Source organism: Nelumbo nucifera, chromosome 1 (assembly GCF_055504915.1).
Source record: "Nelumbo nucifera cultivar China Antique chromosome 1, China Antique-T2T, whole genome shotgun sequence".
Taxonomy (NCBI): domain Eukaryota; kingdom Viridiplantae; phylum Streptophyta; class Magnoliopsida; order Proteales; family Nelumbonaceae; genus Nelumbo; species Nelumbo nucifera.
The window spans coordinates 188,330,570-188,343,836 of NC_142649.1; the positions used below are offsets into that span (position 1 = coordinate 188,330,570).

At 38.5% G+C, this 13,267-nt stretch overlaps 1 protein-coding gene and 1 pseudogene across 2 annotated transcripts in view; both read left to right on the forward strand.

Annotated features, from left to right (window-relative positions):
• Positions 1-311: 311 nt before the first annotated feature.
• Positions 312-13,267, forward strand: part of LOC104596170 (lysophospholipid acyltransferase 1-like) — a 35,255-nt gene continuing 22,299 nt past the window's right edge. For both annotated transcript variants that reach the window (XR_016080803.1, XM_010257222.3), the window contains exons 1-2: positions 312-613; positions 3,227-3,282. Coding sequence is in view for 1 of the 2 variants with exons in the window: in XM_010257222.3 (XP_010255524.1) it covers positions 312-613; positions 3,227-3,282 (358 nt within the window). In the remaining variant the exon portion in view is untranslated. The remainder of the gene's footprint in view (positions 614-3,226; positions 3,283-13,267) is intronic.
• On the forward strand, positions 3,930-13,107 carry LOC148804267 (histone deacetylase complex subunit SAP18-like; annotated as a pseudogene).

Here is a 13,267-nt window from a genome sequence, read left to right on the forward strand (position 1 = left end):
GCGGTTTACCCAAAAAGGTTTAAGCCCAGATCGTTTGGTTTGCCTATCCTATCAGGTGTCAAAACTCAAGACAACTAGCCTCCGAGGTTTACATTCCAGGTGTCAACCGTTCCAAGGCTAGAGTCAATGGTGATGCTGACATGGCTACGCATCTACCGAAGGGGCATTACGGTCAATTAATGACATAACAACGACAAGGCACAGTATTCCCAACGAACTATTTTCCTTCTCGCCAAAGGCTGAAGAAGTGAAGAGTGAAGAGTTTTCTTGCCAAAGGTTTAGCAAGTTTCACAACAGTGAGGCAGTGAGCTATGGAGCCCGACATGGAATCCATGGCGTCTTCGATCAGTGTCTCAGTTCCCGTTCTTCGGTTCCTTCTATGCTTCGTCGCCACCATACCGGTAAGCTTTCTATGGAGACTCGTCCCCGGAACCATTCCGAAGCATCTCTACTCGGCGGCGTCAGGAGCTGTGTTATCTTATCTTTCGTTCGGATTATCCTCGAATCTCCATTTTCTGGTTTCGATGTTGATGGGGTACACTTCGATGCTTGTTTATCGCCGGCGATGCGGCATTATCTCGTTTTTCACCGGATTCGGTTATCTTATAGGCTGGTAAGCATTAACTATCGTAATAGAACCTGGTTACGATGCCATGTGGTCTTGAATGGATATATAAGGCTTGCTGTTTTAATTTCCTTTTCTTGAATTGTTTGTTCTTCAGTTGGCCTCGTTAGAGCACAGTTGGTTTAAATTACTTAGTGTCATTAATCGTTCTCGTGTATAATCGTCATGCCTAGATGGTTAATGTGGTAATGGAATTGATTTAAGAAATTATTATGTAGCTTGGATTTGTATAGTGTGTTTTTATTCCTCCCTTCCCTCTTGCCGTCGTGATTGTGAGAAGGAAATGGAATCCGTGTAGCTAAACGTCTTCCCGGCCCTTCTCCTTATTGTATAAGTGGAAGGAAGAAAACGCAGTGGATATATGTGACAGTAGTTCGTCCATGGAACTTAATTGAAAATGAAAACTACTGATTAGATTCGTTTATAGACAGAATATAAAATTACTTCCGAAGTACCGTGGATTATAAAGAAACTGTGAGGATTGAGGTATGTGTGAATAGATATACTCTTTCGTAGTTTGGAATGTTTGTAGTAGATGTAATTTCCAAGTTTTGGCAACGTTGTTGAGATGCTAACAAAGCCCAGGAACAAGATAAACGATTGGCAAGTAGAGAAACAGGGAAGGAATAAGAAAAACAGAGCAATAAAATAGCACATAGAGAGATTTACGTGGTTCGGCTTATAGCGTACGCCCACGGGCACTAGAGAAGCATTGGAGGAGAAGAAACCCACTAGGGAATAATGGAGATCACAGTTACAGTGTTAACAGCCTCCTCACCAAAATCCCTGCTCTCAAAACACCCGAAGTTCCCTCTTCGTTGAATTACCAGGTCAGCTCCCCAAAACTGCTAAGAAACAGATTTGCAAGTCCAGAGTTCAGCGAGATTGGGATCTGCAAGTCCCACTTGCGAGTCCAGCCTGCAGACTACTGCGAGTCCAGATGGCTTGCGAATTTGGATATTGCGAGTCCAAATGAATACTTGCGAGATTTCCAGTCAAGGAAATTTTTTTTCCTCCTAGAATGAACGCCCCCCCAAAGAAGAAAAAGAATAAAGAACCACTCGAGAAAGGAGGAATCTTTTTCCTCAATCATAGTGTAGGCTTATTATCTCCAAAACCCAAATTTTAGTAGTGGATTCACAGCCCTACACTGTGAATCCTCATCCATCTAAAATCAGGTTTCTCTTCCAGAGTGGAAATTGCTGCTCCTTGGCCAGTTCTGTACTATTGCATTTCACATAACCTTTACCTAGAGGAAAAGCCAATTAATCATTTTTTTTATTTTTAATTATTTCCATCTTGTTTTGTGTAAGTATTTTATATATTTATCTTATTTTACCATAAATAAATAAATCATATTTTATGTCTTACTTCACAACAGTTACATATTTCAAATTACAATAAAACTGCATACATGGACCACACTTTCACATGGAAAACTCTTGTCCTGAATGTTATCTTGTAATTCTATTTATTCTGTCATCTTTGCAAATTGCAATATCTTCCTTTAAAAGGGGAAGAAAGGAAGAAAGCTTCATGTGGTGCTTGGCACACTTCTAAACCCGTCATACTCGTATTTCCTTTTAAGAACCAAGCAGTCGATATGACTTAGATGAGCTAGGCAATGCATTTTTCTATGGCAAATGGGTTATAGAAGTTTTTAGCTCTGAATTTGGAGGGAATAATATAACTTAGAGCAAGATGCCAAGCTACCCCTACCAGAACCTAGTCATTTCATTCTCTGTTCCAATTGGCTGTTGGATCTCTTCATTCCATTTCAGTGTTGGAAAAACTATACTGTGTTTCAACTACTATCTTATACAATCACTGAATTTGGAAGAATCATACATGGATACTGCATCCATACATGGCCACTTCTTGTTAATATTTCCATGAAGATTCTAGAATAGTAATGTGAAACAGAACAAGTTTAGCTGGCTCCATATAGTTGGAATAAGGCTTAGTTGAATCAGTTCTAGAATAGTAACCCTTAAAACCCAGCCTTTTCCTTGGATCCATCTTGTATAGTAAATAAATACAGCTTAGATCCACCTCACACAGAAGTCTGGAAATAAGGTTGTTTGCATAGTTGTCATGGGATGCACCTCCAACTTCAAAACCTATTGTCTAATCATTAATTTGATAATTTCACTGGTTTTCTGCTTCAATAAATTCTTCCTAGTTTTAGAAATGTCCGAATGGACTTATAACTATTTTTTAATTAACTTATTTTAGACTAAATAAAATTCATTAGTCGAATTCTCTACCTTTGTCTTCAAATTCATGGAATTCTATCCATCTGTTAGTTTATGGCAATCCTTGTAGTCCAAAGTCCTAAATCCTGACTCCTAAATAAGTACATAAATGTGGGCCTTCTTCCATGCCCTTATAATGAAGAGATCCTCATGGCTCCATATTCATGAACTCTGCTGTTATATTGTTTTCCATCTTATCACTATTCCTGTTTCCATTACTCTCATTTTTCTGTTGTTGAATTTCTTCCGTAAGTTCTGCCAAAGGAATGAACTGTAATCTACCTGTTTTAAAGAAGAAAAATGCTACAAAGAAACAGAATTTTGACAATGTCTTATATCTATGTAGCCACATATACTACATGAGTGGAGATGCATGGAAGGAAGGAGGCATAGATGCCACTGGTAAACACTATTCATACCTTGTATTTAACTAGTATCTCCTACTTGAAAAAGGTCCAATCAATTATAAATTTTTACTCGATCAAGTAACTTTCCTTATTATTTACCTTAAAGATGAAAACGATAAAAGGAAGAAACAATAAAAATGAACAATTGAACATATCCTAATATATTTTGCAGCCAAAAAAAAGTGTTAATATATCAAAATTCCTTGTTATAAATTTCTACTTCAGGCTTCAGAGATTAGTAGGGATTTTAACACCTAAGTAACAAAAGCACTTCATTTTCTGAAATTTGGATGCATCATATGTTTTTTTTTTACTTATGTTTCAGATATATGCCAAAATTTCAATCTGGTGGTCTTTTAACTTGTTTTAGTTTTCTTGTTGCCACCATTTTTCTAAGTAACAAGGGCACTTCATTTTCTGAAATTTGTGCTATCATTCCTGTAATGGTGATTAGAGCAAGAGAAAGAGAAAACAGAGAGAAGAGAAGAGAGTGAATGGGCAACAAGATTGTTCTTAGTGGGCCCTAGAACAGAATTTATATTAGGTTTTTGATATTACATAAAAAGCCTGATGTGCCCCTGATTAGTGATGGGACACCCAGACAAAAAAAAAAAAAGAAAGCTAATTTAGGCCCACTACAAAAACAAATCTAAAATATAAGAAGAAAAGGCCCACATAGTCACTCATTACAACACTCTCCCTCAAGATGAGCATAGACATCCATCATGCCCAGCTTTCCAAATAAACCATGAAACTTCATTAAAGGAAGGCCTTTTGTCATAACATCAGCTATCTACATCTCTGAGGGTGTGTAGGGAATAAGCTTTCTGGTAGTGCTCTTGCTTTCTGGTAGATCAACTAATTTCCATGTCTTGGCCTTCACCTTCCATTTCCTCATTCATAGCCTCTCTCCATTTTGGATCAGATACAATGTCAGAGTACCTGGAGGGGAACATGAATAGAAGAAAGACCAGAGACAAAAGAATAATAGTGAAGGATAAGCAAGAAAAAGAAACATATTTAGCAATGGGGTGTCAAGTGGTACAAGAATGAATAAGCTTACAAAGAGTAATGGGAAGATCCAAGTCAAAAATAGGTGTAAGAGCATCAGAAATAGGATTAGCTGGGTCCACCAGGGCAGATTGATTTAAGTCTGGTTGGTCGTTTCCACAAGTTGGAGGTTCCCTCTTCCTCTTCCTATAGAAGGTTCTCAATTCTTTCTATTGTTCAAGATTTGTATTATTAGCATTAGCCCCATCTCCTACATCCGGAGAAGTAATAGGGTCAATAGAAGCCTCACTAGATTCACTTAGACGGCTAGAATTAAGAGGATCAAGAGGACAAGCTAGAAGACTAGAAGTGGAAGACAACACAAAAGGAGAAGGAGAAGAGGGATCCTCTTCCACCCTACTAGTCTTCCCCTAAAGAGGATTCCTAGGAGATCGAACGAAGGATTGAGACTCGAAGAAAAAACACCTCCTAAGTGACATATTTTTTCTTGGTAATCGGATCATAACACTTAATCCCTTTTGTGTAGAAGAATACCCAAGAAAAACATCCCATATGGCCCTAGGATCCAACTTTGTTTTCTTGGGATCCTTGACATGGATGAAACATACACAACCAAAGACTTTTGGAGGAAAGGAAAATCATCAAGAATAGGAAAAAGGAGGAAAAAGGAGTTCTCATGCCCAACACCCTTGATGGCATACAATTTATCAAATATGAGGCTGTAAGAATTTCTTGAGAGTGTAGTTCATCAATCCATCGGGTAGAGTGTAGAGGGCTCTATCAAGAAGATCCAAAGAGAGAAAAATCGAAGAAGCAGCAGGGCTTACAATAGAGAAAGAAAGATGGCGGGGGTTGCTAAAGCTCTAAATAGGTTGGCTAGACCTCTTCCCCCCTCCTTAGTCTAGATGGCCAACCCTCTCTTGCTCGTTCGTTCTTTAAGACTGTCGATCATGAGAAGACTTGCCCTCTATTACTTAAGGTTTCAGTAAGATTTGAAACCACCATGCCAAGGGAGGCTTTGTGGTGAGGAGAAAAGAGCCAAGGAGGTAGCCAAAATTTATACATGGAAGGATGCTACTCTTCGTGAATTGACAGATTTGGTTAAAAAGGTTGCTCCTACAGAAAAGAGAAGAGATGCAAAGTTGTCATTTGTATTTGCATATCTTGATAAACATGGACATTATGTTGTTAGCCAGGTAGGAATGACCCATTCTTATGGACTTAAAAGAAGAAGAAGAAGAACTGTTTACTGTATTAGAGAAGTAATATAGGTTCGAAGAGAAGAAAGAGAGAGAGAGAGTGAAGAGAGGAGAAAAGAAAGAAGGGGTTCAGTGGTTAATGATTCGCTGCCCCATGCACTTTTTTATTTATAGATTTAGGTTTCTTACAAGAATAGGAAATAAACAAAAAACTAGAAACAAAACAAAAATTAGAAACAATAAGGCCAGCTGGCCCAACTTAAAAGAAATTAGAAACTTCTAATAAAAGGAATGAGAAACTACTAATAAAAGAAATTAGAAACTACTAATAAAAGAAATTAGAAACAACTAGGTGTGGGTATGAAACCACACACAATAGAGCCTGAGTGTGGGTATGGAACCCCACACTCGCGACTAACCAACTATTTCTTCACTCCCTCTCAAGTTGGGAGTAGATATTTGTCATGCCCAACTTGCGTAGATCTATCTCTAATTCGTTTTTTGTGACTGCTTTGGGGAACAGATCAGCTAACTACATGTTTGAGGCAATGTAAGGAAGGCATACTTCTTGAGATGCAACTCACTCTTGGAGAAAATGTCTTTCAACCTCGATATGCTTAGTCCTGTCATACTGTATTTGGGTTGTGGGCAATATTAATTGTAGCTTGATTATCACAATACAGCATCAGAGGCTTCTCATAATCAACCTTCAACTCATTAAGCAAGGGTCTCAACCATAACACTTTTGCAACACCATTGGCCATGGATCTGTATTCTGCTTCTGCATTGGAGCGAGAAACAATATTTTGTTTCTTGCTTCTCTAGGAAATGAGATTTCCCCCCACAAATGCACAATATCCAAAGGTGGACTCCTATCATCAATACATCCAGCCCAATCTGCATTTGTATACACTTCTATTTTCATATGATCATTATTCTTGAAGAGTATACCTTTCCCTGGAGATCTCTTTAAGTAGGCAAGGATCCTTTCTACTGCAAGGAGATGGGTGGTCCTAGGAGAATGCATGTATTGACTGACAACACTGACGACATAAGAAATATCTAGTCGGGTTAGATAGAGATAAAGAAGTTTCCCAACCAGCCTTTGGTACATAGCCCTGTCCTCAAGGAATTCTCCACTTTTTGCACTTATCTTATGGTTAGGCTCAACGGGAGTATTAGCAGGTTTCACTCCTAACTTGCCAGTTTCTTCCAATAAGTCCAGAACATACTTCCTTGGGAGATGAAAATGCCATGCTTAGATCAAGCTACCTCAATTCCTAGGAAATTGTGTAACTTTCCTAGGTCTTTCACTTCAAATTCCTTGTGAAGGTGCTGTTTAGGGGTTTCAATTTCACTAGTGTCACTTCCTGTTATCACAATGTCATCTACATAGACTGCAAGTAAAGTCAGGGAATGACCTGTCTTCTTAAAGAAGAGAGATCTGGCTGAGCCTGTATGTATCCGAATTTGTCCAAAGCCAATCTAAACCTATCAAACCAAGCTCTCGGGGATTGTTTCAGCTCGTACAAGGCCTTCTTCAAAATGCAAACTTTATTTCCTGCTTCTATACTATAAAAACTAGGGGGTAACTCCATGTATACTTCCTCTTGCAAGTCTTCATTGAGGAAGGCATTCTTAACATCCAGCTGAAATAGTGGTCATGAGAAGTTTGCAGCAATGGATAGAATAACTTTGATAGTGTTCATTTTTGCAACAGGTGCAAAGGTTTTTATATAGTCTATGCCATAAGTTTGTGTGAATCCCTTTGCAACCAATTTGGCCTTATACCTCTCTAAAGTACCATCAACATTATATTTCATAGTAAACACCCATCTGCATCCAATAGGTTTCTTCCCTTCAGGCTGGTTAACTAGTTCCCATGTGTTGTTCTTGACAAGAACATCCATCTCTACTTGCATTGCTTCCTTCCATTCAGGTATCAAAAGAGCTTCTTGCACTTTTCTTGGTATTGGAATAGCAGAAATAGATGCCAAGTAAGATCTGTAGGATTCTGAGAGACAATTATAGGAAAGGAACTTGGAGATGCAATGGGCAGTTGATGAGGTGCAACGACACTTCCCTTTACGAATAGCAATTGGAAGATCAAGGTCATCTGTCGGTGAAGGCTGAACATTTGTAAGAGTGGGAGTAGTAGTAGTGTTTGGATCTAGAGCTGTAGAAGATGTTGGAACTGGCCTAGATTGCTGTTGAGTACGAGAATCAACCTGCCTCCACCACTTTCTGTGATACACTCTCAACTCCCTGCATTTTTGACAACCTTCTTTGCAACTCCCTCCCCTCAGTAACCGGGACAGGTAAAGGAACTCTTGGAGCTGAAACTGAAATCCCTTCCTCACTATCTCTCCCTAAGGAGAAGCCTTATGATAGTAGGGCATATCCTCAAAGAAGGTGATATCCATGGACACAAAGCGCTTCCCTGAAATTGGCTCATAACAGCAATATCCCTTTTGATTTTGTGCATTCCCAAGGAAAATACATTTAGTGGCTTTGGGATCAAACTTGGAGCGATGAGATCCAAGGATTTGAACAAAACAAGTACACCCAAAAGCTTTGAGGGGAATAGTGAATAGGTCCTTATCTGGATATAGAAGACTGAACAGGGTCTGCTTGTTTAGGACCCGTGAAGGAACCCCGTTAATGAGGTATATGGCTGTATGAATTACATCTCCCTAGAAGCGTATGAGAACATTGGAGTTGAGTATGATACTTCTAGCTACCTCTAAAATATGCCTATTTTTTTCTCTCAGCAACCCTGTTTTGCTGAGGTGTGTGAAGATAGGTGCTCTGATGAATGATCCCATGATCAAGGAGATAGTATGCCAAGGGTTTTGCAAAGTATTCCTTGGAATTATCAGATCTAAGAATCTTGATCTTGGTTTCAAATTGAGTTAGGATCATTTGATGGAAAGCTTGGGTCAGAGAGGGGGCCTCATCTCGAGAGTGCATAAGATAGACTCATGAAAAATGGGTATAGTCATCAACAAATAATAAGAAATATTTGTCCCCCCCATGGCGGGAGTACGGTAGGGCCCCCAAACATCGGTATGCACAATCTCAAAAGGAAGGTTGCTTCTTTTATTACTTAAAGGATAAGATGATCTACTATGTTTTGCAAGTTCACAACTTTCACATTTTAACCCAGACACTTCTACTGACTCAAACAAGTTTGGAAAAAGACTCTTTAAAGACCCAAAAGATAAATGACCTAAGTAGTTGTGCCAAAGCATAATCTTACTACAAGACTGAAAAACAAACAATTTCCCTACTTCACTCTACTCCCCCTGTGAATGTTCTAGCAGGTAGACTCTATTCATCTCATGGCTAATCCCAATCATCTTCTTCGTTCGTTTCCAAATCCTGAAAAATACACCGATTAGGGAAAAATGTTATCGAATAGTTTTGATTTTTAGTAATACTACTAACTGAAAGTAAGTTAGCACTAAGTTTGGGAGCATGCAAAACTGAGGATAGGGTGATGGTATCTGATAATCTGATGTCTCCCTTGCAAGAAATTGGTACAAGAGAGCCATCAACAATAGAAACTTTCTCTCTCCTAGAGGATAAACAATAGGTGCTAAATAGAGTAGATATGCTAGTCATATGATCTGAAGCACCTGAATCTATTACCCAGGAAGGTCTAGTATTACCTGAGACAAAAGCATGGCAAGCTGTAGCTCTTGTACCTGTATGAGCAAGGGCTAAAGTAGGCTATTGAGTTGATGTAGGCTGAGCTGAATTACTAAATTCATTTTCTAGTTGAGTCAGAGTAGCTCGAATTGCAGCTAGGGTATCTAGAGGAGTGCCTCTTGTACCTGATGAAGTTGTACTATCAGTATTGACAACCATATTAGCATTCCCTTTCTTATTTCTGAGCTTTGCTAGAACTAGATGAGGGTGCAACTTCCAACAGGTGTCCTTAGTATGTTTAGGTTTCTTGCAGTGTTCACATACTAAGTGCTTTTTAGCTTCCTTCTTCTCCTTATCCCCCCCAGATTTAGGTCTAATTGCTGTCAAGGCTGATTCGGAGGGTTGTTGCTGCAACATAACCTTTCTCCTAGTTTCTTCACTATGCACTAGGGAATAGGCTTGTGATAAAGTCACACTATCTCTTGTCAACAACTGATGTTTCACAATGTCATATTCAAAATTCAGACCAGCTAGGAACTCAAAAACTCTGTTAGTTTCAACCTGCTTTCTATATATTTGTGCATCTTTCTGATTCTCCCACTCAATTGTTTCAAGATGGTCAATTTCATGCCACAGGGATTTTAAGGTTGAAAAGTAAACAGAGACCTGCTTCTCTCATTGCCTCTGATTTTTAACCTCACATTTTAGCTCATAAGCCCTAGCAACATTAAGGGGCTGAGAGTAGGTTTCCTTCATAACATCCCATATTTCCTTAGCTGTTTTGGCTGATGTGTGGCTGCATAGAGTTGCATAGCCATGTCATCATCAAAAAATTCTCTTGGATCCACCTAGCATAAGTAGGGTCCTCATTGGAGGGTTCATTCACATCCCCTAGCAAGAAGTTCGATTTTCCTCTACCCCCAATAGCCATCATGGCTGATTGGGCCCATTCCAAGTAGTTTGATCCATCAAACTTAACAGTTGTAACATTAAGGGGCTGAGAGTAGGTTTCCTTCATAACATCCCATATTTCCTTAGCTGTTTTGGCCGATGTGTGGCTGCGTAGAGTTGCATAGCCATGTCATCACCAAAAAATTCTCTTGGATCCACCTAGCATAAGTAGGGTCCTCCTTGGAGGGTTCCTTCACATCCCCTAGCAAGAAGTTCGATTTTCCTCTACCCCCAATAGCCATCATGGCTGATTGGGCCCATTCCAAGTAGTTTGATCCATCAAACTTAACAGTTGTAATCTGAAAGGTGTTTTCAGTCATGTCACTTGAACCAATAGTCCCCAAAACACCTTCCCCTTAGTTCTTGTACTCCATTCTAAGTTAATAAAAGGCTTTAAACTAATGTGACAAGAAAAACTGTATTTCAAGGCTGATAATAGCCGACCTAGGACAATGATTTTGCAGTTAGATAACAGTCAACTACTATCTTGGGATTGATATCAGTCCTGGACTGATTGATATTAGTCCTGAGATTTTCTATCTATACCTCTCTGAATGAATAACAAAGTCCTTTTGAGTATCAATCTCAAGAAAAGGTACTTACCTTATGAAGAAAAATGCCTAGAAAACTGATTGCTACCTTCAATCTTCAAACTTGATCAATCGATTACTATCAGCACCTTGAATCTTGATTAAAGAACCAAGAAAAAGCTGATCAGCACCTCCAATCTTGATCAAGAATCGATCTTGATCACTCAATTCTTGCCTGATTCTTCCTGATTACAAGAAGCTCTCTCCAATCTTAGGATAGCTGCTAAAGCCTTCTTGCAACCTCCAAGAATCAGCTGAAGTAAGGATCTTTCTGAACTTTCAGCCCTAAACAATTCTCATGTGGTCGACTGAATTAAATCCACATGAGAAACCCTAGATCGAAGGCTCTGATACCAACTTGAAAGAAGAAGAAGAAGAAGAACTATTTACTGTATTAGAGAAGTAATATAGGTTCGAAGAGAAGAGAGAGAGAGACAGAAGAAGAGTGAAGAGAGGAGAAAAGAAAGAAGGGGTTCGGTAGTTAATGATCTGCTGCCCCATACACTTCTTTATTTACAGATTTAGGTTCCTTACAAGAATAGGAAATAAACAAAAAATTAGAAACAATAAGGCCAGCCGACCCAACTTAAAAGAAATTAGAAACTTCTAATAAAATGAATTAGAAACTACTAATAAAAGAAATTAGAAACTCCTAATAAAAGAAATTAGAAACAACTAGGTGTGGGTATGAAACCACACACACTAGAGCTTGAGTGTGGGTATGGAACCCCACACTCGTGGCTAACCAACTATTTTTCATATGGAAATGGGAGACGATTGGATGACAACAAGGCATTGGCTGAACTTATTTTTCACATCGGTGATTATTTGGATGTGTATATCTTGTAGACAAGAAGCTTGTGGTGCTGATGGTGTTTAGTAATGGTCTAATGGACAATATAGTTGATGTCATAAGATAATCTAGTATATCTCTGTGGATTCATCTTGGAATAGTGCTTCACTTTTAACTGTTGTTCATGGACGTGTATCTTTATTGTGAAAATGTGTTAAATGTTTAAACATAAAGTAATCTGCTTTAAATTTAGATTATAAAAAGGAATTGCTTAAGAGCAATAATTCTTGGGCACCTTGTGCTAAAATAGTAGGGCTCAAGCTATCTCTAATAAGTGTCTGTTCTTGTGCTTAGCAATTCCATTCTGTTGAGAGGCACAAGATGATTGATGCAAATGCAATACACCTACTTCCTTCATAAAACATATTTAAAGAACTTTCAAAATATTCAGCAGCATTGCCTGAATGAAACTGCTTAATCTTCTTATCAAACTAACTTTCAATCATCTTATAAAATATCATAGTGACATTTGACAAACTTCACAAACCAAACTCTAACTTTAAATAGACCGAAACTACTCAAGAAACAATTCTTTCATTAAAAAAGTGACACATAACTTAGCCTAGCATGCCATAAATGTAGCCTAGTTATTGACTCCTCATTATCCCGACTATTGAAAGTAGATGACTCTAGGGCTGAATTGATGTCTTCATAAAAATAGTAGAGGCCTCCAGACTCATGACCATTACTGATCATTCTCTTCATTAATTTGTCTTGGAAAACACAGCGAATAGGAAAGAAAGTTATGCTATAATTCAAATTTTTAGTAAGCTTAGAAACAAATAGCAAATTTGAAGCAAAATTGGGAACATGAAGAACAAACTTAAGGGAGAGATCCTTGCTAAGGTTTACCTCCCCCTTTCCAAAGATGGTGGAGAGGGAATCATCAACTACTTTCACCTTATCTTGACCAGACATCAAATGATAATAGGAGAATAAAGAGGACATGTGTCATATGGTCAGTAGCTCCTGAATCAATAATCCGAGAGTTAGAGAGTATGGGGCTAGTAACACTATGAGTAGAAACAATACCTGACTTGGTAAGAGAGGAGGATGCAAGGGGTTTGTTCCTTAATCGAGCCATAGCTCTGACTAAGAATTTATACCTCATCAACTGTAAAGTCTAGGAAAGACCTTGAGGCAAAAGAACTAGTGGTCTGTCCCATCGGAGAAAAAGCAACTGTGGATGTATTCTTTTGACTTTCTGCATTGTTCCCCATGGCAGTATTCCCACTCGGAGTTTGACTCTTATAGGGCTTCTTATCCTTAATCAATGCAGCTGGTTTCAAATGAGGATATAAAATCCAGCATGTCTCCTTGGTGTGTCTCTCACCCTCAGATTGGGTACATTTAAGATTCTTCTTGTCAGAACTCTTTCCTCCTTTTTGTCCAGAAGAAACTAATGTTGAATGTTCAATAGGTAGCTACAACTGGGTATCTACTTTCATTTCTTTTTTTCTTACTTACTAAGCATGTTGTAATTCTGGAAGTTCATCCCTTCCCAATACCTATGACCTTATGGCTTATACCTTCATATATGAAATCTAACCCAGCTAGGAACTTAATGCTAGACAGTTTTGTATGCCCTTAGTTTCAATCAGAATGATGTACTTTATGAGTTTATTGTAAATGAATAAAAGTGCATATTTGATTCATGTTCCCTTGGTATGTTTCTGTGTAATACCCTTAAACTGGACACTTAATGAGACTCGTGTTAGTTTAGAA